Consider the following 27,650-nt stretch of genomic DNA (forward strand, 5'->3'; position numbering starts at 1 on the left):
CCCAAGACGGATCTAGACGACGTAGAGTCAACTAGGGGTGGAGGTGGATATGCGGAAGGCTACAACTAGAACTATGCTACATCTACTCCTAGGGCAGGAAAAGTAAATAAGGTAATTGGTTCGATTGGAATGTGTTCGGGGGTTCTCAATCGGCCGTACCCCTTTATATTTATAGGGGAGGAGGTCTGGACCTTTTCCTAAGAGATAGCCAACAAACTTCCACGTGATTAGATGGATAACCACGCACGAGATAAGGATAAACATCCGAGTTAATCTAATCTCGGGACACGCGGACCGTCCGGACCCATGGGCCGGACCGTCCGCTCATTTTGGTGTCCAACAATAAGTTGTTTTACTTATCTAAGATGTTATCTTTCCTATGAATGCATTATACTAAAATTTATGTTCATGTTATCTCTCTTTCTTTTGAAACTATGAACATAGTTTCTATGCGTTTGAGAATAATTACTTTCTCCAACCAAAAATAGATGACCTTATATGATTTAAATTTTATCACAAAACATTTGATATTCTCACTTCCAATACACCTTTGTGTTTTCCTAATCGGAGATAGAGGAGGAGGCATATCAGCATTGGAGGCGGATAGGTGAGCACGGTTCCAAGAGCACTCAACAAACATCATTTGAGGACTTGCACTAGGGCCCTAGGAATGAGAGATGGGATGGGGATTTGAGGTCCCTCTAAAAACTGAGGACACTAGTAGTAAAGACCTATTAGAGCTCTTTTTTGTTATGGACCTTAAAGTTGGTTTTGATGGCTTAAGTAGGGATCCTGATGAAGTTACTTTTAGAGAAAGCAATCCACCTAGATTATCATTTTTCTCCAAATTAGGTATTACAACTTTGATAAATAAATCTATGCATGCAACTAATTAAAATCTCTTATATTTGCTCTCTCTGGTTATTTTGTAAACAATAAATACCCATCTAGAATCTCTATCTGGATGTGCATTACTCTATTTGTGTTTTCATCATTCGAATTGCATCTCTATGGAAATTTAGTTAAAACCATAGCTTAGTTTATATGAACTCTTGTTGCATCTTACGACATAAACATATATTTTGACTTTCAACATTTGGTCTTATATGGTTGTTACAAATTTTGATCCATCCATTAAATTCAAACTCTAGTTCTTATTCACTACCATGAAAAATATTTCTGCTACATCATTTTCACCACCGGTTGTAGAAGAATCGATAACAATGTTGGTTCTATGACGGGAGAGACATTATGGCCGTTTGAGCCTGTGGTGAAAGCACTTTATTGTTGTTGAAGTATTCTATCTATTCTAAATTATAAGATAGTTTATTTTTTACTATACATAACTGTAATTGTGCAACTAGATATAAAGTATACCAAGATATATAGTAAAAATAATATGTTTAAAAACAAATAAACATATAATTTAGAATGGGGGTCGGTACATATCAATTAAGAAGTTAACGAGTTAAACTTTTTTACCTTGATTACCTTTTTTTCAGCAAGGAGCTCTACCTTTCAATTAAAAAGAAAGAGTTCTTACCTTAGGCTAAAGTGTTGTTTTCTTACCATGGTTAACATCTCCAAATTATTGATAAAACAGAAAATACTACTGAGCGAGCATTTATATTAACATGAGTGCCTATATGTTAATTGTCTAGATTTTCCAATTTTTTTGTCATTCATGTTACCAAACGGTCATGTCTATAGCATTTATAGTTGACAGTTGTTTCAACTAAACATACTTTAGTTTTCCAACAACCATCAGCACATAACAACTTTCTCATAGCTCACAGTTAAAATTAGATTTTTAAAAATCTACGACTAAATCGAACAGAGTCTAAGTCAGTTAAAGTTCGATTCCTTTGGCTGGTGGGAGGTGGCACGACCACCAAAACAATTTAGCTTAGGCTTATCCCTTCGCTTCTTTTCTCTTGCTATTGTTTTAATTTGGACGACTTCTGTTAGTTTTCAGCCTTTTATTTATTTTGCAGTAGTGGCTCAAAACCCCATGTAAGTTTCAAAAAGAAAAATACCAAAAATGAACAATTCTTAGTTCTAACTGTTTTCTCTCAGGTTAAGTAGCTAAGCAGATGCAGCATATCCAAGTGTAATTTTCAAGAAATGATTGGGTCTTGGACTTAACGTTTGGAGGTTTGCTAATGGGTTCTCATAAACTTGTTCTTCTGAAGGACGGAACGGAGACTGGTCCATTAGAGCATACAGCTGGTACAGAATCTCATTCCAGCGATGTGACCGGTTGCCGAACATTGCAGAATCTTTCTACGAAATGGCGCCCTCAAGTTAACAATGCCATGACACAAATACAATGGGACAACGTATAAATGGTGGGAAATTAGAGGTACGGTGTACTTTACTGATGCCCCGAGTCCGCTGGCCTAGTATGCCCGTTCTCACTCGAAAGCGCCATCTGAAGCTTAAGTAGTTAAATTTCGCGAAACAGACTAATCTATTGTTATTATTATTATAAAATTAGCACAAGATTAGTAGAAGTCAATGATGCATGACTAGGTTTCGTCATCGTTTCATGATGAATGATTAGCTTCCAAATACGTACAGATGCTATTGCACATTACAAAATGGTAAAATTGACAAAATACTCTCACCACTGATTTATATATTAAGTTAACAAACTAATTAATTAGTAAGACATACTGATTACTAATTATCTTCTTCTAAACATCATATAATTAAAAAGTGAGCGGGCGGCATCTTGCTCATATATATTAAACTGTTGCCAACTTGACAAGTTGAAACCTACATTATGTTTGTTATAGATAGGCCCTTCTTTCTCACTGTTGTGGTGAGCATTTCTAGAGACCCTAGCTACCCTGCTGATCGAGCTAAGAGATAGAGCATTCACTAAAAAGCTTGCCAAGATAGAGCATTTCTAACACTGTAGCAGATTCTTCATCAGCCTCCACCATTTCTCTCGCAACCATTGTCCATTAGTGATGAAACCGATGACCCTGAGCTCCTGTCCTTGTGGAAAGTGCCAAGCACTCTTCCCTTGCTGATAATGGCTACAGATTAGCCTTCTCCCTATTTCATTGACGCCGCCTACAACTAGATCCGGACAAAAAAGATCGTTGAGCCAGCTTACTGGCTCGATTAATAAAATGTTTTTAAAATAAAAACGAGTTGTTTTTCAGTGATTTTTTTTTTTTACTTCGTATCGGCTCGTTACACTCGGTTCGTTAAGCTCCGTTCGAAGTTAGCTCTCAAAAAATTCAGTATATCAAGAAAACAAGATTTTATTAATTAAGTAAACTTGGAAAAGTTGTACTTAGCTCGTTATCCGTCCCTATCTAGCAATCACGGAGAGAAAATATTGGTCCAAGTTATATTTTGGAAACACTGACGCTGTCCAAAATTTCACTTATTTTTATAACAAAAAAAATTGAGAGGAACTATATATATATATATATATATATATATATATATATATATATATATATATATATATATATATATATATATATATATATATATATATATATATATATATATATATACTTAAAGCACCAGTTTATGCCGGCCTGCTGACTGTGACGGGCTAGCCTGTCGGGAAATTTGATTAAATCAGCGTAAAACGTTAAAAAGTGGTGCATGAGGTGGGGTTCGAACCCATGCCCTGATCAAACAAGGGTAAGAAACACTGGGTGAAGCTGTCTAACCAGTAAAACATTATGTTCAGATGTTTTTAATATTTAATATAAATTGTATATATGTATATACGTTTTTTTAAAATAAAAAATATAATCGTGTCAGACCGGGCTAGCACTACGGGCCGAGGCTACAGCCTAAGCACGGCACGACGTTCTTGGCTCTTGCAAGCATTATGTTGTTTCTTAGACCACATTAGCGCAATGGACTCCATGGTGTTTGAGGTTGCTGAATTGGATGGAGCAACAATGATTTGTCACACTAACAGTAAAATGAAAGATTATTTGTTGGTTTTAAACGTTAGTAATTGTTACGAAGTAGCATAATTTATATGGAGCGCATCCAATTTTTATTGATGTCTGACTTTAGCAATCACTCCATATTTTGATCCATCTTTTTTATAAGTTTGAGTTCATGTGACTTATTTTAAAAACTTGAGCTCATAAACTTTCTCTTATTTGGTCTCTGTATGGTGGAATTATGTCATTTTATAATCTCTGTTCGTTCAGTCAGCCGTTGTGAACTCTTTTCTAATCGCTCACTTTATTGGTCGTGTTGTAACATAATATATTGCATGCAGTAAACAATAACATCAATTAGCCAAATCAAAAAATATTATACGGAGAGTGGAGACAATTAATAAAAAAATATTGAATTTTTTTGGTGGATAGTTTACGTGAGTATTGTTGTAAGCCGTCGCAACGCACGGGCAACCAACTAGTATATATATATGCAACGGTTTCAATATGCACTCAGCATCGTTCTCTCTAGTCATAACTCATAAGCTTGTTATGTAAATTGCCCCAGCAAAGGATTCGAAGTCGGAACTTGCTGCGTAAAATAATGCGTTGTTATTAAATATAAGTCAGTTGCCTAATTTTCCGAACTCAAACAGACTGACTGTCTAGTAAGATGACGTTCTTAGCTAATAATCATCCAATGTTATCACAAAGATGAAGAATTCAAAAGTGGTCTTTTTGCGCGCTGATCTAGGCGGCAACACATCCGTTGGAGAAGACCGCACGCCTCGCCGTCCGATTTGGTACGGCGGCGGTCGTGCCCCCATGTATGCACGCCACCGTTACCTAGTCCACCACGAGTCGATCGCCGCCGTCGTCCTGGTTGGCTGGTTGCGTCGGTTCCGGGGCATGCACCCCCGGTTCATCTTGCTCCCTGCCTCCGTCTCTCTATATAAGCAGCAGGTGCATTCTGAAGCGGCAACTCACTGCATATCTGACATCTCAGTTGCTGAACGCCTGAACCGCAAGTCATCCATGACCTCTTCTATTCCGAAGCTGCTTCTCCTCCTCTTCTTTCTCAGCCATCGCTCTCCCATTGCTCGCGCAGGCGATGATGGCAGCTACAAGGTTCTGTCCATGGGCTCTCCGAGAACTGACTCCGTCTGTTCCCAGTCCAAAGGTGTAGTACTGTCCGTCCGTGCACGGTTAATTAATTATTCTGTGCGCAGTTGTAATGATATCTGGCAACCGTTTCCCTTGCTTTGACGACGGTTTCAGCGGTTCCTTCGTCGTCCGCCGGTGCCGCCACGGTGCCCTTGCATCACCGTCACGGCCCATGCTCGCCGTTGCCGACCAAGAAGATGCCGACGTTGGAGGAGACGCTCCACCGCGATCAGCTCCGAGCTGCCTACATCCAGCGGAAGTTCTCAGGCGGCGGTGGCGCTGGTGGTGACGTCCAGCGATCGGACGCCACCGTGCCGACGGCCCTGGGCACCTCCCTGAACACGCTGGAGTACCTGATCACCGTAGGCCTGGGCTCGCCGGCCACGTCCCAGACCATGCTCATCGACACCGGCAGCGACGTGTCGTGGGTGCAGTGCAAGCCGTGCTCGCAGTGCCACTCCCAGGCGGACCCACTCTTCGACCCCAGCTCGTCGAGCACGTACTCCCCGTTCTCCTGCGGCTCCGCCGACTGCGCGCAGCTCGGCCAGGAAGGCAACGGCTGCTCCTCCAGCTCCCAGTGCCAGTACATTGTCACGTACGGCGACGGCTCCAGCACCACGGGGACCTACAGCTCCGACACGCTCGCCCTGGGCTCCAGCGCCGTCAGGAGCTTCCAGTTCGGGTGCAGCAACGTGGAGTCGGGCTTCAACGACCAGACCGACGGGCTCATGGGGCTCGGCGGCGGCGCGCAGTCGCTGGTGTCACAGACGGCGGGGACGCTCGGCAGGGCCTTCTCGTACTGCCTCCCGCCGACACCGAGCTCCTCCGGGTTCCTCACGCTCGGCGCTGCTGGCGGTAGCGGAACCTCGGGCTTCGTCAAGACGCCGATGCTCAGGAGCAGCCAGGTCCCCACGTTCTACGGCGTGCGCCTCCAGGCCATCAGGGTGGGCGGGAGGCAGCTCAGCATACCCGCCTCGGTCTTCTCCGCTGGGACGGTCATGGACTCGGGCACGGTCATCACGCGGCTGCCGCCGACCGCCTACTCGGCGCTGTCGTCGGCGTTCAAGGCCGGGATGAAGCAGTACCCGCCGGCGCAGCCGAGCGGCATCCTCGACACCTGCTTTGACTTCAGCGGCCAGTCCAGCGTCAGCATACCGTCCGTCGCGCTAGTCTTCTCCGGGGGCGCCGTTGTCAGCCTCGACGCCAGCGGCATCATCCTCAGCAACTGCCTCGCCTTCGCGGGCAACAGCGACGACAGCTCCTTGGGCATCATCGGCAACGTGCAGCAGCGGACGTTCGAGGTGCTGTACGACGTTGGCCGGGGCGTCGTGGGGTTCAGGGCTGGGGCGTGCTGATCGATCGTGATCGGCGCAAGGACATTGACAATACCGGCCGGGAGTACGTACTGTGCTCGTTTGGGTTGCGAGTGCAACGTAAATGGAAGAAGTGCAAAACATATACATACTACTTCGATTTTAATTATCTTTGCGATAGCATGCAATAACGTCATGCATGCAAGTGTGCAAACTACTAAAAGCTAAAAGATAATCTTAATGTCACCTGATTGATGACTATAAAAGATTAATGATATATTATTGTATTGCGCTTGGTGCGATGATTAATTATGGTGTATACAGCCTTTTGGGCGAGCTAATGTTCCTTATATATTACTCACTCCGTCTCAAAATATAGTTCTCTTGTAGTCCATTTTTTCTGTTCACATTTATGATAATGAATATAGATATATATATAAACTACATTTATATGCTGTATCTGTATCTGACGAACGCTCAGATCCGAACACACAATTGATTAGTGAACATTGACTGAATAATTAAACTTTTTAACCAAATTGTTTTCGATTCTTCCTTTTTTAAATTCATCCATTCGGCATTAATCTAATAATAGTAGAGCAGAGGGTAAATGGTGGCTTCAAGTTCGAATAAAAAATCAAAAATGTAATAAGAAAACGAGATTAAAATCCCAATTAGCCTTAGAGCATGGCAAGAACTCCATTTATTTGAAATTACCAAGTCTTTAACATAAAGAGCATGCGGACTCGGCCCAGTGGCCCAACCATTCCTAACCGACACGCGTATACCTCCTAGATCTCGACAAGCTAACATTACTTCCTAAACTGACGGCGCACTAAGTACATGAATGCAGAAAACAGACTTCTAAGTTTAATCAAGCCACCACGGACGACAGGGTGATGGCACAGGCAACCAAGAGCACAAGCCCAACTGCAACGGACGACACGAGCACGCGCCTAGACGCACCGCTGGCCTGCGGCAGCGGGCTCGGGCTCGGGCTCGGGCTCGGAGAAGTGGAACTGGAACCGGAGCCGGAGCCGGCCGGCGAGGTGGCCGGGCTGGGCGCGCCTGATCTGCCACTGCCACTCGCGGTTGGCGGCGTCGCCGGCGCCGCCACAGGGGCGCCGCGCGGTGCGGAGGCGCCGGGCCTGATGACCCGCACGATCATCCGCTGTCCCGCCTCGCAGTGGCCTGCGACGCCGCTGACGAAGTAGACGGGGCCGTAGCGGTCCAGCGCGAACTTGGTGTCGCCGCCGGTGAACCGGCCCAGCGGCGTCTCCGTGCTGCACTGCTTGTAGTCGTCGTGCGCCACCAGCAGCACCGAGTCGTTGGCGCCGTACTTGAAGTCTGCATGCATGCACCACGACCACGTACGCGCGCGGCGTCGGCGTCGACGACGCGCCGTGTCGATCAAACACGCGCGCATTCCGACAGAGGTTAGTTACAGGCACGGTACGACAAGAGTAATTAATTAAGTGTGCGCGTATCACTGTCACATACCCAGGACGTCGCCGACCTGGAACCGGTTCCTCTTGGCCCAGTGGTTGTACGTCTCGGTGCCGTTCGCCGGCACCGTCCACCCGCGCTCGTCGCCGACTTGGAACACCGCCGGCGGCGGCAGCGACGACACCGATGCCACGAGGAGGGCGCAGGAGACGGCGAAGTAGTGGAGGGTGGTGTACGACATTGCCATTGTAGCGGTAGCGGATCGATGGAGCCCTACGCGCGCGATCGGATCACGCGGCGTGCGTGGGCGAATGGACGAACGGTGCTGCTCTAGAGAACTGGTGTGTTCGGCGCGTGTGTGAGCACTGACCAGTGCGTGGGGCGGGGTGTTTATATAGACCTAGATAGGCGGATCGGAAGGGAGCGGCGCCGGCGCGCGCGCGAGAGAGAGAGCGAGATGGTGGATACGTGGAGTGGTGGACCGCGTACGTGCGAAATGCTTGGGGTAGTTGGAGTCGTGGAGAAGAGGCAGAGCCGTTGATTAGAGCTTCCCGGTGCCCATTTGGACGGTCCGTGACTGCCGCGGTAAGAGGCGCGGCGGAGAGGTTGGTGCGTGCCAGTGTCAGTGCCAGTTCAGGTCTCAGCCTTGATTTTGTTACCGCCGGACTCACAAACCAGTCGATGGTGCGAAGCAAAACCGCACGCATTGCATGGTTGGGCTCAGCTTTCTTTTAGGCCAAATATATTTAAATTGTAAAAAAAAAGCTAGATGCTGCCGGCGTGGAGGAAGACGTGGCGCGAGCGGGTGGGAAGCGAGCTGACCGGCTCAGGCGAGCGGCGAGCGCGTGGGCCAGAAGGTGGTCTTGGCCTCGACTTCACGGGCCGCCTTATGCGGCCCAACGAGATTCACAGCCTCACGCAGCAGGTGAAACTCCCGTTCTCTTGTTAGTAGGATGTTCTGAGCTCAATGAAACGTTGTATGTCAATCGGTATCAGTAGTTTGTATGATTCTCAAGTGAGCAATAGTTTATCTGAAGCAGCTGGCCGATCATAATATTTCGAATTATGGAGCATCTACTAAATGTGTTTGAAGATCTCATAATTTGGTAAACTAGGTAGCCAGGACTAATGATTGAACCGATGCCCTTTTCCTAAAATCATTATATTTGAACTGCCTGTGCAAAGGTTGTTAAGTGTAAACTGATCACAAAGTGCAGATTTGCTAGAGAAACGAGAATGCGCCATTAGATTACAAAACCACACATAGTCTCATTTTTAGTAATTGGCAGTTTTTAAGCCGCCGCCTAGGCAGTAATTAACGGCGTCACACGCGAACCAGTCCAACCAGCCCAAAAGCGTCATCCTTGCCTAGTTATTCCTGGGTCATTGAAAAAGCGACCAAGCCTTATATCTAAGCATTTCAAGGTAGTAAAGAAAACCTTGTATATCTTACAGGAGTTAAAGCAGATGCTGAGACAGTGCCTGATGATCTAGACATTTCGAAAATTTGTCTCTGTACCCGTTATATGCCTTTGAAAAAAGTTCCAATATGCCCATAGATTGTGGCGTTGTCTTCTGTAGTTTACAGACCTTGGTTGTGAGTTATTGTCTCACAACACAATTAAATATTGAAAATTTCAACAAAAAAAGAGAAAAAGTTACCATGGTTGTGCGCATGTACTGGACAAGTGTGGGCAATGTATTTATATTTGTGCCTGTCATAGGGTACTACCACAAATTTTGATTGCCTTCACATATGGATGGTCTTGTGTTGTCTCACGAACACGATGTCTTCTACTGGAACTTAACCTTAAATGGGCAATTCTCGGTAAAATCACATTACTTGGCCTTGACGAGTCCCCTTTGAAAATTAAAATGTTCTTATGGTTTTTGCGGCGTGGAGTAATCCTCACAAAAGATAATTTAGCTAAGTAAAGCTAGAAAGAAGGCTTAGATTGTGTCTTTTGTCATAAGCAGGAAGCTATTAATCATCTGTTTTTGAATGTCGCTTGGCCTGGTCGGTCTGAGGCATTTTTCAGTTGGTTACAGGTTTTGGTCAACCAAAAAATGTGGATAATTTGTTTGGGTCTTGGGCTCGCGACTTCACTAAAAATGGCAGATCTTTGTTTCTACTTGGAGCAACGGTCTTGTGTTGGGCTCTCTGGCTCTGTAAAAACGACTTAGTTTTTAAGAAAAAAAAACTCTTTTGCTCTCCTTTACAAGTTATCCAATTGGCGGCCCGCTGGCTCTTCAGCTGGGCTATCCTCCAGCGGGAGGATTTGTAGGATTTGGTTGTAGCAGGATCACAACTCTTCGTGCCGACGGCCACAACATTTTTCTCCTAGGCGCATGAATGACAATCTAGTCTTCGGATTGAATACTCCTAGCGTGGGACTATGATGTTTCCTTTTTATTTTGATCTTTAGCTAGATGTCTGCGTTAAGCAGAGGCTGGAAGCTGTACCAAGGCTTTGTATTTTCTTGATGTATCGTACTTGGTATTTAAATAAAAGCTTCCTTTATCGAAAAAACTACCACAAGTTTTTAGATTAGTTCCATTGAACTGTCTAATCTAGTTATCTCAACTGTTACTTTTTATTCATGAAAAAGTTCTTGGCGTTACAATATTTGATCTCTCGTGAATAGTTTGTACTAAGACTATTGATGTCTTGTGTATAAATAATCATGCAGGTTCTTACAGCTATTTAAGACGGCATTCAAATTCGTCTCTGTACCCGTTATATGCATTTCAAAAAAAAAAGTTCCAATATATGAGTCATTGTCTCACAACACAACTAAGAGCTTGTTCGGTTTCATGAAAATCTATATAGATTGAGGGATTGAGTGGGTTTCAATTCATAGCAAGTCAAAATTGTTCATAATTTTTTTTTTCAAATCCTTCCAATCCATGAGACATTGGAATAACCGAACAAGGGCTAAATTTGAACATTCCAAAAGTAAAGAGGAAAAGTTACCATGGTTGTGCGCACAGGACAAATGAGAGCAATTTATTATCTATATTTGCGCTTGTTATAAGATACTGCCACAAGTTGTCATATTAGTTCCATTGAACTGTATAAATATCTAGTTATCGCAATTGTTAGCTTTATTCATGAAAAGGTATGTTGGCATTACAATATCGATCCGATCTCTCTCGAATAATTTGTACTAAGACTATTAATCTCTTGGGTATCAATAAGGGCCAGTCCTAGGGCCATGCAGCGGAGGTGACCGCCGGGGGCCCAAGAAAGTAATGGGCCTCTAAGATATAAGGGCTAGTTTGTCAACCCCATTTTACCAAGGGATTCTTATTTCTACAATGTGAATTTCTACAAGGGATTCTAAGAAATTAGTTTGTTTTCCCTTGAAAAATGTGAATTCCTTAGAAAAATGGGGTTGCAAAACTAACCCTAAATATATTGTTATTTTGGTCAACCTTATTTATCAATAATTATCAGACATGTTAAATTGAATATATATCATTGTATTTGTTTATGTTTTATAGGTAAAATTAACACATATTATTTATATATATCATAAAAAAATTATACACTATATAAGGCTCATCACAATGAGCTCGCATAGGGGCCCTAAAAATTATAGGACCGGCGCTACAATAATCATGCAGGTTCTTACAGTTAATCAAGTGTTCAAAAGATGATGTTAAAGTTTGTGGAAATTAGGGACTGGAAGACGGCATTCCTCCATGTGATTCCACAGAGGAAGCTGAAACGGGGATGGTGGGGACAAAGGAAGCTCAACAATGATGGTGGCACCGAAGGTGGAGACAGAGACACTACTGGAACCCGGCTCTAAGAAAGACCTAGACAAGAGGGTTTAGATGAGGAGAGGTGGAGGTGGATGGTGACTAGATGAATTAAGAGCTGGAAGAGGAGGAAACGGATGTCTCCAACAAGAGACAGAAGTGTGTTTAGACGTGAAAACGGGGTGGCGACACAAGCCGAGGACGCCACGCTAGCTCCAGGCTGAGCAGGCCAAGCAGGAATCAAACGACGGGGACGGGGACAGGACGGGACTGATGAACAGTGAACACCACCCCCACGTTTGTCACTGTTTTCTCACATCAGCACCGGTTTTGGATTTTTTTTGGAGCGTTCTCTCTGGTATTATTTCATGTACTTTAAATAGTTTATGTTGTACTCTGAACTGATCAGCTAGCTTAGGCCCTGTTGTTTGACCCCGATAGATATTAGTTATCTGCTAAGAATGATATTATCTTATTTGGATCTAAACAGATATATATATATATATATATATATATATATATATATATATATATATATATATATATATATATATATATATATATATATATATATATATATATATATATATATATATATATATAATAGATTAACTAATTGTTGGCTAGATTTAGCTAGCTGGACCAAATCAGATAATAGCTAGCAGCTACTAGCTAACTGCCATCAGCTAATAGATATAAACAGGTCCTTGGTTAAAAAGCAGGCCAAGGAATTAATCAAACATGTCTGATAGAATTAACAGCATTGTTGTTTTTTTTTTTGGAATTTTTGGTGCGTATTCTTCGTGTAGTACTTCTGCTATGTGTTTCGAACTGGCGATCTAGTAAGTGTCATTTCAATGTAGTACTTTTGCTAACTGCTATATATGTGCGTCGTCCGCTGGCTCGCAAACTGTCATTCATCTTTTTTTCAGAGTAGGAATGCGTAGTAGTGGTAGTTCCTTGCAGAGTACCGGAAAGCGGCTGCTGAATGCGCTTTGTTGTCTCAAGAAAAGAAAAGAAAAAGGTGGAATATATATATGGAAGGGATAGGGACTCCGAGACTTGACAATCAAACGTACGAGCGCACAACGGGAGCCATACTGCGTACGTGCGTATGGTAACTAGTCTAGTAACAATTGGCGTGGCGTAAGGGGTCCTGTACCGCTGCATGCATGGCTACAGGCATGTATTTCGTCACGACGCAGACGCAGGCTGTACGTGCAGCCGTGCCGAAACAAAAATAGACCTGACCTCACGCGGTCGTGCGCACAGTAGAGAGAGAGTGTGTGTGGCAGCATAGGGAAGGAGCTAGGGTTGAGAGAGAGAGCTCACAAAACAAGGCGAGCTGCGGTATTCAGTTCTCGAAACAGCAGCGAGCGGGGGCATGCACTGGAGCAGGGGAAACGGAACCAAGAAGGCCGGCCTGCCGATACTGCGACGCATGCATGCATGGCAGGATGCACAGCATGCAGGTCTCAGCAGCAGCCAGAATAGATTAAGTGGGTGGTGTTTGTTTCTACTTCTACCCAACTAAAATTTAGTTTCTGCCCTCATCGGAATATTTTATAATAATTATAGATACTAAATATATTCTAATTATAGTAAAATAATTACGCAGACAAAGATTAGAGAAGACGCGACTAAATTTATTAAACTTAACTAAACATATATTTGATACGTATACTTGATATTCAAATATTTAATATAGGACACGATCTAAATAAACAAACTTTAGCAAGAGTGAAACTCCAAATAGGAATCGGATCCGAAGACGAAGACGGTGTATATATGGAGAGAGAAAAAAAACTCTAGTTTTGGAAATCCTGCATGGATCGGACATGGCCGCCGCCGCCACCGCCACCGCCGCCGCCAGAATTAGTAGAGCGGAAAAGCTGCGCGATCGCCGGCACTTGATGACGCGCATGCATGGGTGTCGCAATCCATGGCATTTTCACGTAGGTCCAGAGTCTGAAACACATGCGCCGCCGCCGCCGACCGTCGCCGTCTTCCCTCCCGTCGGAAGCCACGCGAACACCTCACCTCACCTACAGGTTATTATAGGCTGTAGTAACAGCGACAACGAAGGCTTTAGAGGTCGACAAATAATAGTGATGCATCTCACACTCAAACGACGACACAGATACGCTGCCGTACATGCATACAGTTCGTAGCGTACTGTCTGTCTGTCTGTCCTACAACCGCGCGGTTATTACCGTCAGTAGGTCTTGATGGTGAGTTCGATTCCTCGCCTCTAGCTAGGTCTTGTTTTTTGTGTGCTTCTGTTGTTGCTTTTCGCTAGCTTAGCTCCTCATGCATGTGTGTGTTGGTGCCGCTGCCGGTCCTTTTTTTTCTTCGGTTTTCCACGCTCGAAATTTCCTTTTACTTGCTCCGTCGCGCTGCAGCTAGCAGTACGTGTAGGTGTAGTAGTTTCATGTAGCGTACAGTTTCTCTCACTACGTCAAAATCGTCTAAACTGGAGGTAACTATCTATGACACTAGCTAAAAACAAATCACTAGTTTTTTTAAGTGATGACTTTTTTTTAAAAAAAATGTGTCGCTAACAACTGTGCATATGCATGCATCTATTCCAACTATCTTTCTAACGTCTATCGTAAAAACACGTCACTAACTTATTGATGTCCTTTATTTCACGTGTCTTTACTGTGATCTATTTAGTAAGGTGTATTTAAATCAACGTCGTTAATTATATACAATTAGGGACGCGTATTTATATGTAAATACGTCACTAGTTTCAAACATTTTTTTTATTTTGTGTGTCTCTACTCTGATATGTTTAGTGACGTGCATTTTAAATCAAGGTCACTAACACATATACATTAGTGACGTGTATATATAAACGATTCGGTGGCTTCAACCTTCTTCGCGTCATAGAAAAAAAAATCAATTTTTCAAACGATCTCGGATGAAAAACCACCAAAATGAAAGTTGTAGGTCTTCAAAAATTATGAAACTTTATAGTTGACAACCTTTTTATTTGAAATCATCTTGTCATAGAAAAATACGTTTGAAAATTTTAAATTTGAAAATCAAATTTTATACACGTCCTCGGATGAATAAACTACTAGAATAAAAGTTTTACATCTCGAAAAGTTATGTAAAGTTGTAGTTGTTGGCAAGTTTTTCATATGTATAATCTTCACAAGACACACGATCAGTCAATCTGAAAGCATACATGAAATAATCTCGTCGTCGCAACGGTTACCCAAACACAATAGGAGTACTAAGTACTGGCAACAAGCACTGGAAGCTACTTCTAAGAAACTAGAGAGTGGTACGTAGTTTAAGGAAAACAAGCTGCTAAGAAACTAGAGAATGCATGGTTACCCAAACACAATAGGAATGCTAGGCGTGCACACTGCTAGCTAGGACGACCTGCATGCGCCCGATACATGCATGCATGCGTACAACGTACATGCCGCAGATCTATGGCTTGCTGAACGAACTACTTGTACGCGAACGTGTGCGGGTGGTCGAAGCCGCCGCCGCTGCCGCCCGGCGGTGCGTGCGACGCGCTCCCGCCGCTGCCATCGCCGCTCCCGCCGTTGTTGCCCGGCGCGTACGCGGCCCCTCCATAGTACCCGCTGGCCAAGGCGTGCTCGCCGCCGTACGACGTGGGCTCGTAGGGGTAAGGCAGGTAGTGGCCGCCCTGTGGGTGTGGCATGAGGAAGCCGTGGTGCGGCGGCGGGGGCACGGCGCCCCCGTACATGGAGGCGTGCATGTCGTGGTGGTGGTGGTGCGGTAGCATGACGGCTCCGGAGCCGGGCCCGCGGGACTTGTTGAGCATCGATGGCGGCACGGAGTGGTGGTGGTGGTGGTGGTCGCCGCGCGGAGGGGCCGGGGCGAGGCCGACGCCCCGCGCCTCGCCCTCGAACTCGCGGTAGCGGTGGAGGTAGACGCTGAGCGGCTCGACGTAGTCGTCGAAGCCGAGGCGGCTCATGGCCCACAGCACGTCCTCGGCGGTGATGGTCTTGCGCTGCTCCCGCTGGCACCGCTCGTTGGCCTCCCCCGTGATGAAGCTGATGTACTCCGACACGCACTCCTGGATCGTCTCCTTGGCGTCGTCCGAGATCTTGGCGTGCGCCGGCAGCACGCGCCGCATGATGCGGATGACGTTCGCGATCGGCATCAGCCGGTCCTGCTCGCGGATCGGCGGCGCCTGCTGAGCAGCGCCGCCGCCATTGTTGGCGCCGCCCGCCGAGCCATTGTCCGCGCCGGCAGGGAGGAAGCTGGAGTCCATTGGCTCTTGCTACCTAAACCTATAGCTAGCTAGGTTGCTGAGTTGCTCTTGCTGGTGATGAGCAACGGGGAGGCCGATCTGGTGGTGGCTACTGGCTCTGGCTGGCTGGTGGAGAGTGTCCTTCTTGTGATGTGCGAGGATACGTTAAATAGGAGGCTACGACGATGTGTTGACCTGACCAGGCCGGCTAGCAACTAGCAAGCAAGCACAGGCTACTACTACTCTAGGTCTCTAGCCAGCGCTACCGTCTACCGAGGCACGGCGAGGGACGATGATGGCATGCGTGCATGCACACCAGCGCGCGCCTGTGTTGGTGACAAGTGGCGGAGGATTCTGTGAAGCACTGCTCCGTCGTCTGCGCGCGTACGTGGCCGAGTTGTCACACGTAGTACGCGCGCGAAAGATGGAACGACGTACGTGAAAACGGATGAATCCGGTAGATCGAAACTGTTACAAAATATTGTATATTGTATATGTGACCAATCCAAAGGGTGCGACAGATTCTCCCTAAGGGACATACCCCTTGAGAGACACCCCTTCACATGTATATAATCAGGACTCCCCTGCAATAATAAAGTACAACTGTCATTTGCACTATTCTCTCGAATCTCGTTTTCACTGAGTTCTAACACGTTATCAGCACTGCTCGCGAGAATAGAGAGATCTTGCCATTGGAGAACGAGGAACAGTGGAGGCACGTTTGCTCCAATACACCATGTCCTGCGTTGTCTGTGTGGTGATTGATTTGATCGACAACGCGACCGGCCACAACTTCACTAAGCAAAACAGACACCACTGGAAAGCGTTGATCTTGCCTGAGTCTGGCCACAGGAATTGATCTCACCAACCATGCTGGACAACAGTTGAGACGCCGGACTATGCGCTCCTCACACTCAAGGTGAGGACACCATACCTCCTTGCTTCTTGCATAAATTTTACGGGAAGCACCGACAGTCCGACACGCATGCATGCTTTCCAACGAATGGCTCCTACGTGGTGAGGCCGCGTCAGGGCCGACTAGTCGCGCCGCCGCTGGTCTCTGGCTCGTCGGGGCCTGACTGCCGCGTTCGCCCTGCGCGCCAGCACAGCGCCCTCAACGGGGCCGCGTCCGCGCGGTGGGGACCGCGCGCCCACGCTGCGAGGGGGCCACGCCCCACGCCGCCGTGGCCCGATCGCCGCGGGGCCGTGCGTCTGCGCCCGCGCTGGGGCTGCACCTGCGCCGTGGCCCGACCGCCGCGGGGCCGTGCGTCTGCGCCCGCGCTGGGGCTGCGCCCGCGCCGTGGCCGCTCCCGCGCGGCCGCGCCGCCTCGGGCTCGCTCTGGGGCTGCGCTCGGAAGCGCCTCGCCGGGCCGCCATTCGCGCGCGCGTCGTGACCGCATAGGGGATGAGGACGCCGCACCCGAGCGCGCGTCGAGCCCGTGCACCACACCGCCGGGGCCAGAGCCGCCACGCCGTAGCGTGCCTGAGACGACGCGGCGCGGTCGCGCTCAAGCCACGTCGCCAAGGCCGCCGTGGGACGAGCCCGCGCCGGGCAGCCGCGCGTGGCCGTGCCGCCGAGCCGCCGGGGCCGCGCCGGTGCCCACCGGTCGGGGCTGCGCTCCCGCGCAGAAGCGCGTCGGGCTACTGGCTGCCGGGCCGCTGCGTCAAGTGCCTGCGCCCCCGCGCCGCGAGGACCTGCACGCCCGGGAAGCCGTTGCCCGCGCCGCCAGGGCTAGGCCGCCGTGCCGAGGCCGCGCCCGCCTGGCTGACGAGCCGCCGCGCCGCCGGGACCGGGGCCGAATCCGCCCGCCGAGACGGGCCCGCGCACGCCCGGGGAACTGTGCCCGCGCGCCGCGCCAGGGAAGGAGCACCATGCCGGCGGCCGCCTCTGTCCATGGAGGATAGCGGTTAGGGTTTAACCCTAACCGTCGGCTTTCTTTGGTGGCGGCTACCAGGCCTGTTCATGGGCCGATTTCGGCCATAGTTGGGCCACAAACGCCCTGTTATTTATTTATTTTCTGTACAATTACTTTTTGCTTAATGCAGAGTATCTAAATTCGAATATTTAGACCGCTAAAGATATATGTAATTGTACATATTTATCTGTTTTTTTATGAAAAAAAAACATACAGAGTTGTTAGTGAATTATATTTTTATTTACATTTATAATTCACATATTTTCGACTTGCTTTTGTTTTTGCATTCTTTTATGTTTGCATGGAAAACATAGCACATAATTAAGTCGAAACTTAACGGTCCTCATGCAACATAAGATTGCATTTTTTGGGAAAAGCATAGGGTGATGGAGTCCTAAGCACTGACAGCGCTAAATTCTTTATAGAATTTAGTAGCCTAGAGACCGTGCTTTAGGCCGCATTTGAAATGCCTATCACTATGAGGTCTACATCTTTCGAGATGATTACCTATACGTGCTACCCAAAAAGATCACGGACCACGCAGGCGTCGCGGGCTATGGAGCCAGGCTGGACGCTGCAGTCATGCTGACTGCTAAAAGAATTCTTTTAATTAAGTTCTACTTAATTAAATGATGAATTCTTGCAAAATATGAGGCATATATATTTGACTTGGGATTATTCAACACATGATGGAGATCTAGGCTTTGGCTGCAATAAGTTCTTGGAATTTATTTGCCCTGAGACCAAGCTTTTAGACAGCAAAAGGTTATTTGCCCATCAGTAAGAGGTCTACATCATATGTCGATGATGATTACCTATGTGTTCTCCCAAGTAGATATGTTGGAGATGTGATGTTGGTTATTCACCTTTATGGTGATTTCCATTTTATTTTTGAAATTTTGGTCAAGCACAGGGTAGTGGAGTCCTAAGCATTGGCTGCGGTATGTTCCTTGAATATATCAGCCCAGAGACCATGCTTTCAGGCAGCAAATGTTTTGCCCACTACTGGGAGATCTACTCCATTGTTTCATTACATGGAGATTATCTACGTTGTGTACACCAATTTTCAAAAATCTGTTGGTACACTTTATGTGATACCAGAATTTCTCCAACATATGAATATATGATATATTTTGCAGCAAGATAAAATGGTTAAGCCATTTAAAGGATAATAATTTAATAGAGTTTGATGAACTCGCTTAATGGGCTTAATTATCCTTAATGTTTATTGGATATGTTCATTTCATTTTTGCATGATATGGGAATTCACCTCTTCGATTTGGAGGAAATGAGATGCTCTCTTTCTCTTATGGTTCTTATGAAAAGAACTTATGTGCTTTTGTGGCTTGATGTGCAAGCGCAAAATGAATAGCAAAGAAAATCATAAGACTTGTGGACTTATGAGTATGTGTCTACATGATGTTGTAGACTAACACTTTGTATTCATATATTTTGCTTGAAAGCAAATATACAAGCACATTAAAAAGAGAAGGGCAATGAGTATGACAAACTCATTTGTCATTACACTATACGTGATATAGTGTTGTATGCCTAAGCATCTAATCTTGTATATGAAATCCCAATATATACAAACTACTCATGAAAGCTAAGATATGAAGGGTACTTCAATCTTCCATCTGACATGATAACAGTGGTTAGTTGTGTAAATCATGATTTGGACTAATCATGTAACAACACTTCTTTTTCTAAGAGAAGACCACTTTGTTAGATGATTTGCTTTTGAGTAATATATAAATGATGCATGAGATTTGGTATAATCTCATAATTGATGTTGTGATAGGTTCAACTCATGCGGTGTGAGTTGAACACACTCATGTGATTTGAGTGTAAAAACTCATATGAATTTGAGTTAAACAAACTCATCGATTGGAGTCGATCACTCATGCGATTTGAGTTGAACCAACTCATCGATTAGAGTTGAACCAACTCATCAAAGGGAGTTGAAGACTCATTGATTTGAGTTGTGCAAACTTGTACAGGGATTCTTCCAATTGAGGTAGAAACATGCAATGTGGAGAATTGAGCCACAAACTCTATAAGTGGGAAAACAAAATATTCTCATATTCCTTTGGAAAGAGGAAAGAATATTTTAACAATCGCTTCGCGCGATATCATGATATGTTATTATCATATCCCCTTTGGTATTGGAAGTATCAAGGATGTGTTGATACATCCTAATTGTTATCTTCCATATTATAGAGATATCCATATAATTTCTATCATGTGGAAACACAAGGTGATAGTGATGGATATTGCATATGTTTCTCAGAAACATTTCTTATGGACTGTATTCTACATACATCCTTCCATACAAAGTGTTGCATATGTTATAACTTTTCAAGTGATGATACTTACCATGGTGGGTAAGATTGAATTTGGTCATCCCATTGTTGGGATGAAATGAAAAGTTATGAACAATTCTATTGGTCATGTTTTTCCCATAAGATGGATACTTGATGAGTATCATCGGAAATGAGATTTTAAGTTCCTCTTATCTTAAAATCTGATCTGAATTGGTTAAGTTCTTTGAATTGTTTCAAAGGAACGAGTGTGGTCCATTATAGAGATTATATGGACATTGAAGGCTTTATATGGTTCTTTGGTGCATCTATATGATGACCTCAAGTGTGTCCTTCGGACAACACATGACCATTGAGTAACAATGTCTCAAGCTTGAGCACATTAGCCTCCACACTGCTGAATTTACCAAATCTGCTTACAATGATGATTGTTTGTCTTGGTATTCAGAATGATATCCATAAAGGATATGATGAATCTGTGATAGATTTGAAAATTTCAGATCATTAATGACCATCAGTAATGAATTGTCATTTCCAACTAGTTATGGTTGGAGTCAGGAAGTTTTGCACGCTCCTGACTTGTGATTAACTACATGTATAAGTTCCCCTATGGTTTTAGTACGAGGGAATCCATGAAAGATTTCCCATGCGTACATTGGGTATGTTCCCAATCTCACCACCGCAGCGTACATGTATGGGCACACAGAAAGCTGGGGATCTATATGAGAATTCATTCTCCGTCGATCATTAAGTTTTAGAATCTCTTCATGAGAATCTATTTATGGCCCGTACGCTTGCTTGAATCATGAGCTTTTCCAGGCATTAGGGGGAGATTTCGAGTACCAAAAAGAATGCCAGGAAATTATAATGAATGAAGTAAGCATTCAGGCTCAGGATCACGTACTAAAACTGAACCTTTGGGTTCGAATGATTTGCAAGAAGTTGCAAAATTAACTGCCATGTGCATTTACTATGAGGTGTCACTCAAATTAATCCTATGTGGAAGTGCCAGAAAGAGTGGTTAAATAGAACACCACTAAACTCCCTATTGCAACGTTGTTGTAAATAAGAGGGGGAGAAGTATGGTCACAAATTGGGATTAAGATGCTTGCAAGCAGCTGAAGGCTAGGCCTTCTGAGATAGTAAATGCAGACCAACTATTCGTTGGTAACCAACCTAGTGTTGGTAGACACCTAGAGGATATGGATTATCCTGTGAATGGAAGACATTCACAACCTAGCTCAGTGCGCACTGATGAGGCTAGGTTATCGGAAGCCCTTGATTCTCGTTTTGGGATTTCACGAGGAATCATAAGGGTACATAAAAAATGACTTTATGTCAACTGGAGAATTGTGTTATTTAAAAGCTACAAGTGTCGACACATACATCTCAGCAATTGTATATGCACTCCAAGTGATCCAAAATACTATGGCCATAGCAGAGCACGAGTATGCTCAAATTGGATCTTATTGAGTGATACAATGTTGCAGAGATAGCCTTGCTCACCAGAAAGAAGTGTTAACTTATTTTCACTTCAAGGTATCTTACTGTGGATACAAGTTCGTTTTCATGGACTTGGAAACAATGAGGTGGTGAGAAAGCATGGCTAGTAGCAACTGGGTTTATACGCAAACCCAAGCATTATTTTAATGCTATAAATTCTCCTCTATTGTGAGTAGTTAAATTCCGATACAATAATATGGGCAGTAAATCATCTATCTTTGCAGTTGATAGATGTAGTGACAACATATGCATATGTGGTCACTGAATTATGGTATTTATGGAGTCTTGAAGGATTCCAAATACATAATCACCAATCACAAATTTGTAATGCTTGGAAAGTCTTTGTGACTTAGAGCATCCTGGTCAAATATGGTACATTCGACCTAGTGAATCCTTCCTTCTGAAAGGATACACAAAGAATGGTATGTTCACTGTAAATATGTGCAGCATATTTTAAACATACATTACTTATCGACGGAGTCCGAGATAGAGGATATGAATTGAAAGAGATTTTCAATTCAAAGTAAACTATCTTGAGTATCTTGGATACAAAATTGTCTATATCCAACATATATTGAAGAAATTCAATATGAGAGAATCATTGTTATTTGATTCTTTCCGATCATGAGATGTGCTATTGTATCTTGCAAGAGCATCCGGCCGGATATTGCTTTGCAAAGATTTGCTAGCTAACGGCACATGAGATCGAGTTATGATCTCCAGGTATACTCATGCTCTCCTTATGTTTGGATATATTGATCTTGGATATCTATAGAAGATCCCCAGGTACAAGATCAATGACATACTTCCAGTAAGTTGGACCTACTGTTTGATAAATGTTGATCAACAGAGATTAATGGTCACTTACACTAATCATTCTATAGTACACTTCGTGGGATTGTACAGAATGATATACTACATACTGAGGGTATGTGGTGGTCATGATTTTATATCATTGACCTTATTATCTATGGAGATAATATTACTTTGTGTTGTTTAGATGAAAAACAAGTTACGAACTAAGTCTCTACCTTACTCCACATTTTAAGTATGTTTGAGAGTAGGTATGGGATGACTTAGTGTTTTGCAAATATCAGGGGGAGTTTTCTCTTGATCGAAAGAACTTGTTTCTACATCATGTTGTGTTCTTTTCTTTGCATGAGTTTTTCCCTGTTTGGGTTTCTCATTCAAAGTTTTTAACGAGGCAACATCAACACAAGGCCTATGTCGTATCATCTATTTTTCCTATAGAGGTTTTCGAGGATGATATATTATGACATAGCTATTGTTGCATTTGAACTAGGTTATGAGTTTATCTCCATAAAAGTTCAAATGGATCACCAATAGAGTATGACTACTCTCCTTATTTTTCCCACTGGGTTTTTAAGGAGACTCGGCTGATATGTTAATTTCTCAGATTTTCTGACTAGATTATCTTGGAGAAATATTAGCCTGAGTTATGTCTCATCATTTATTTTCCCCACGGGGGTTTTTGAGATGATGACTATAGACATATTATTGTTCTTTGGGCTAGAGGTCCATTGGAGAACAATGTCGTATTATGGTTCAATTGAACCACTGACCATTATCCATAAGGATAATTGAGCTTGTGTTGTTCAGATGGAAACAGGAAAATGGAAATATTAACATCTTGTAAACAAAGTCTTGTGATAATCTTGCTGATCTATTCACAAAATCTCTACCATACTCAATGTTTTCAGAAATGTGTTGAGGTGATTGGTATGAGAAGACTTAAGTGATTGCAAGATCAGGGGGAGTAATTCTCCGTGATATTCGACCTGTTTTGTACCATCATATTACACTCTTTTCTTTGTATGAGTTTTGCCTTGTTAAGGTTTTCTCATCCAAAGTTTTTAATGAGGTAATATCAACTAAGCTATATGCTTCATCATTGACTTTTCCCCACAGGGGTTTTTATACATGATGATTACAAGCATATTTTCTTTTGGACTTTAATATGAGTTTTACTCATAATCCAAAAGACATTGTATACTCCTTATTTTTCCCACAGGGTTTTTGAGGAGATAATATATTGGAAGTCAGCTTGCAGATGATCAAATGGACTTGGATTGATCAAGAGGGAGTGTTACAAAATATTGTATATTGTATATGTGACCAATCCAAAGGGTGCGACAGATTCTCCCTAAGGGACATACCCCTTGAGAGACACCCCTTCACATGTATATAATCAGGACTCCCCTGCAATAATAAAGTACAACTGTCATTTGCACTATTCTCTCGAATCTCGTTTTCACTGAGTTCTAACAGAAACGTTGTTATTCCTGTATCATCGTACGCCATTGTGTCACGGTGTCAGAGATACACGTGCTTGGATGGGTTCAACGTACACTCCTACGTAACGTACGTCGTAGTGGTACGCGCGGAGTACATTTCGAACGTGCGTGTGGTACGTGTGTCCAAAGGTCTGTTAAAGTCTCAATTAGTTTTTGAAAAAGGTTACTTTTAGCATCACTTCAAAAACGTCGGTCTTTTGAAAATGGGAAATGGATGACTGTCTGTGTGTAGTAGTACATGGAGTATATTCACATGGGAATAGGGCATGCATGCACTCGTCCCTGGCAATTATTATTGACAAGCTAATACTAAAGTCAGTGACCACCACTGACCAGCTAAGCTAGCCAAGCAATTTTGCTGTTTCCCAACGCAAACTTCCCAGTGTACAGTACATCTGACTTTCCTGCTGCTGCAGTGTTTCTATTCTATACCTCAGTTAAAAAAAGATGAATGCAGTAAACTTTAGTGCAGGGACGCTGACGTGGCAGACACGCTTCGGTCGCATATGCACTCAGAGGGCAGTAATGCTAGATACAGTAGTAACACCAGCAGCAGGCTAGTAACTGTTAGTGGGCTGCATACCAATGCCATGTCAGTTGCATATAAAAGGAATCGAAGTCCAAAGCCCAAACGCGTGCGAATACGAATACAGTACACAGTTCGCATGTGGATCGTACGTGCTGGCCTGCTTTGTTGTTCTATCGCATTCCGGCGTAATAACTATCTTGTACTGAATTTGGAGGAGCTGTTGAGAAGCTTGAGATGCGTCTAGCACATCTATGACCCTTCTTCACCGAGCAAATTACCTATCTCACTCTTTATTTTGAACTCCACTCTATAAGCAAAACAGTGTCATCTACGGTATAAAACAGACGCCCGGTTTTTGAAAACGGTCTGCTGGAGTTGGCCGAGCACGCCTGAAATCCTTCAGGGCTAACTTCAGAGCTGGACGGGGCTGCTGTACGCTTACAGGCAAATATATAGTTGCAATGCTCTCAGTCTCAGGTTTGCATCTTACACTTGATACATATTTGGAATTTACACACTATATATACTTGTGGGCGCATTTACCGTGCCACCGAAACTTTGCAGGCTAGCCATGAAATAAACTCAAACTCAAATCTAGAATTGACCGCTGCCCGGTCATGTTTTCTAGCCACTTGCTGTAATTTGATTACTCAGAGGGTCTCTGGTACGTTTATGCTGCTGAACTTTTCAGTGGAGTGGAGAGCTGGCGTGCTGATCTTATCCGACGTGGTCGAGCAGATCGATACAGGCTCGATCTATATGACGCAACAACCTTTATGGTCGAGCTTGTACGGGAACCAAAGTTTGTTGTAGCCTCCTCTTCCCCGTATATCCGTGAGATGTGATCTTGTCTTAAGCACGGTTAGTGACGCCGCTAGTGGCGAACCTAGAATAAATTGTAAGAGTGTGCACATGCATTGAGCGGGCACAATAATATTTTGAAGGTGATGCATACATGGTGAAAATTTAGTCTAAGTTACTAGTTTAATAGTTTTTTTGTGGGTGCATATGCATCCACTACTTGCTAAGTAGCTTCGCCTCTGACTGCCGCTATCTCATTCTCTCTAAGTCGAGAATCATCACCCTATTGACGTTGTTCTCTAATCCCAAAGGTATAATCTATTGGTTTCTATGCATCTAGTATATAGGAATATGGGTACAAGGTCCTAGTACATCTAACAATGGTATTGTAGTGCAGATGGTGCCTGGACTTTAGCCCTAGATGTCCAAACCCTTCGGTTTTACGTCAGACTTTGAAGTTTCAGTGTATGAAGTTTGATTTGCTGGTGGACTGTTCGAGTCCTTGTGGTGGAATGTTTGTCGTACTATTTTAAATCATGGATAGAAACTAGGAGGTTCTCCGTGTGCCGAAAGATGACCAGAGGACTATTTGTGCCCTAATAGCGGACTCGTCGCTACACATCACCTGGACTTACTAACATAATTTTAATTTTAAATATAGTCGTTGGAATTTAAATGTGGATTATCCACAGGTTCAACGGTGGACCATCCATGAGTACGCGGATTTCTTGAAAAAGTGCAATAATTGCTAGTTATGGGAAGTGGGGCTATAAATATGTTTGGTGTCTAGGTGTGAGCACCTAGTGGAGAGTATTAGGAACACTTGTTGAGCATAATCGAGCCTACCCATATATCTTACTCACTCATATCCACTTGGAGTTGATTTATAGTGAGATTGAGAGGAACCTAGTGCATCACATCAATTGTGTAAGCTTTGAGGCACTAGAGAGGTCATCAAGTAAGGACATTTGCTTATTACTTTGGAACTTGTTGTCTCCTAGATAGCTTGGAGGTTCTGGCTTCGTGGAAGCTCGCACGAAGTTGTTTGTGAAAGCTTTTGTGAGGGGTATTGTGCTCACCCCGTGGGAGACACAAAGAACAACACTAGTTAAGTGAGGTGTAAAGAGTGCCAAGTGGTCTGATTAGACCAAGTGCTAGAGCTTGAGTGTGAGCACTCCATGTGAGAGAGTGTGACTTGCAGGTCACCACTAGCAAGAAGATCAACGATAACTTTGGGGTTGCCTCAATAGAGAGAAGTGATTGACAAATCACCGAACCTTGAGAGAAAATTAATTGTCTAAATTTTCCTTCTCATTGGTTTACAAGTCCCTAACACTAGCTTGTTCATATTGAGCTAATGATTAGTGTAGTTCTTGTAAGTAGTTTACTTGTGTATTAAAATAGTTATTCTCTTATACTAGTAAGCTTATACAGCTTAATAGCTTTTTTAAGTTATGTTGTTAACTAGTTGATCTCACTACTTTAGCTTATGCAGAGTTGCTAGTTGAGTATAGCGCTATTATGCTTAGGCTTTATTCGCTCTGCTCACAAGTATGTGTCAAAGCCCTCGAATTCGTCGAGTACTAGTAATATAGGTTCATGTGACCTTTTAAACTAGATCCGTTTAGGTGTAAGCTCTACCTAGACCAACACTTTAGTTGTTTAACTAAGATCTTTATAAGGTGCTAGAAAAAGATAGTGCAGTATAGTCCTGATTAGACCGATAAGTTTAATTCTTTTGCCTAAAATTTTAGAAAGGATTATTCACCTTCTCTAGTCCATCGTATAAATCCTACATCTAGGAAGCATTATAAAGTATAGAGTGGTGCACTGGTTATCGACTACACCATACTCGATGGTATGGATTCGAGTGCCCATCCATATGATGAGACATACCAGCCTCCATGACTAGTACGCCTGCACTGTAGAGAACATCCTATAGACTGGCACAACCAAAGAAATGGTGATATATGACTCTACGACTAGGACAAGAGGATTGTGGCACAACCAAAGGATTTATAGTCTGGTCGACATGTAATACTCTCTCCTCTCTTGGCCTATTCTCTACTATATAAAGCACCAGTTTCAACGATCGTCCCATGTGACTCTTCCATCTTAATACAAAAATAAAGTAAAAATATGCATAAATGAGGCTTTGAACCTTGATTGTTGGCTCCACATTTACACCCACGTAACCAATGGAACACACATATTTTGTGTCTTATTAAAACAAAGTATACTCATATGATATATAGAAATCATGGCAATGCATGGGCAACTGACTAGAGGTCTATAAAAGGATATATAGTAGAGCAGCGTATGAGAGGTTAGAACTTGATTAATTCGAATCTTAGGGTTTGAGACGTTCCTAAGGAAACCCAAGATCCCAGACTTCAAGATTCTCAGTTCTCATA

The 27,650-nt window shown here is 43.9% G+C and overlaps 3 protein-coding genes across 3 annotated transcripts; 1 reads left to right on the plus strand and 2 right to left on the minus strand.

Annotated features, from left to right (window-relative positions):
* Nucleotides 1-4,751: 4,751 nt before the first annotated feature.
* LOC100283965 (aspartic proteinase nepenthesin-2) lies at nt 4,752-6,848 on the plus strand. The gene is made up of 2 exons (NM_001156863.2): nt 4,752-5,106; nt 5,205-6,848. The coding sequence occupies exons 1-2, from the start codon at nt 4,962-4,964 to the stop codon at nt 6,443-6,445; spliced, it is 1,386 nt and encodes a 461-aa protein (NP_001150335.2). The 5' UTR covers nt 4,752-4,961; the 3' UTR covers nt 6,446-6,848.
* A 243-nt stretch (nt 6,849-7,091) lies between these two features.
* Nucleotides 7,092-8,213, minus strand: LOC100285148 (uclacyanin-2). The gene is given in 2 exon segments (NM_001279696.3): nt 7,092-7,750; nt 7,904-8,213. Coding segments are annotated over 2 exon segments (666 nt in total). The 5' UTR covers nt 8,097-8,213; the 3' UTR covers nt 7,092-7,277.
* A 6,577-nt stretch (nt 8,214-14,790) lies between these two features.
* Nucleotides 14,791-16,010, minus strand: LOC103654015 (nuclear transcription factor Y subunit B-2). Its single transcript, XM_008680840.2, has one exon. It carries the CDS (start codon nt 15,870-15,872, stop codon nt 15,078-15,080), a length of 795 nt encoding a protein of 264 aa, XP_008679062.1. The 5' UTR covers nt 15,873-16,010; the 3' UTR covers nt 14,791-15,077.
* Between the last annotated feature and the right edge of the window lie 11,640 nt (nt 16,011-27,650).

This window comes from Zea mays, chromosome 4, assembly GCF_902167145.1.
Source record: "Zea mays cultivar B73 chromosome 4, Zm-B73-REFERENCE-NAM-5.0, whole genome shotgun sequence".
NCBI lineage: Eukaryota > Viridiplantae > Streptophyta > Magnoliopsida > Poales > Poaceae > Zea > Zea mays.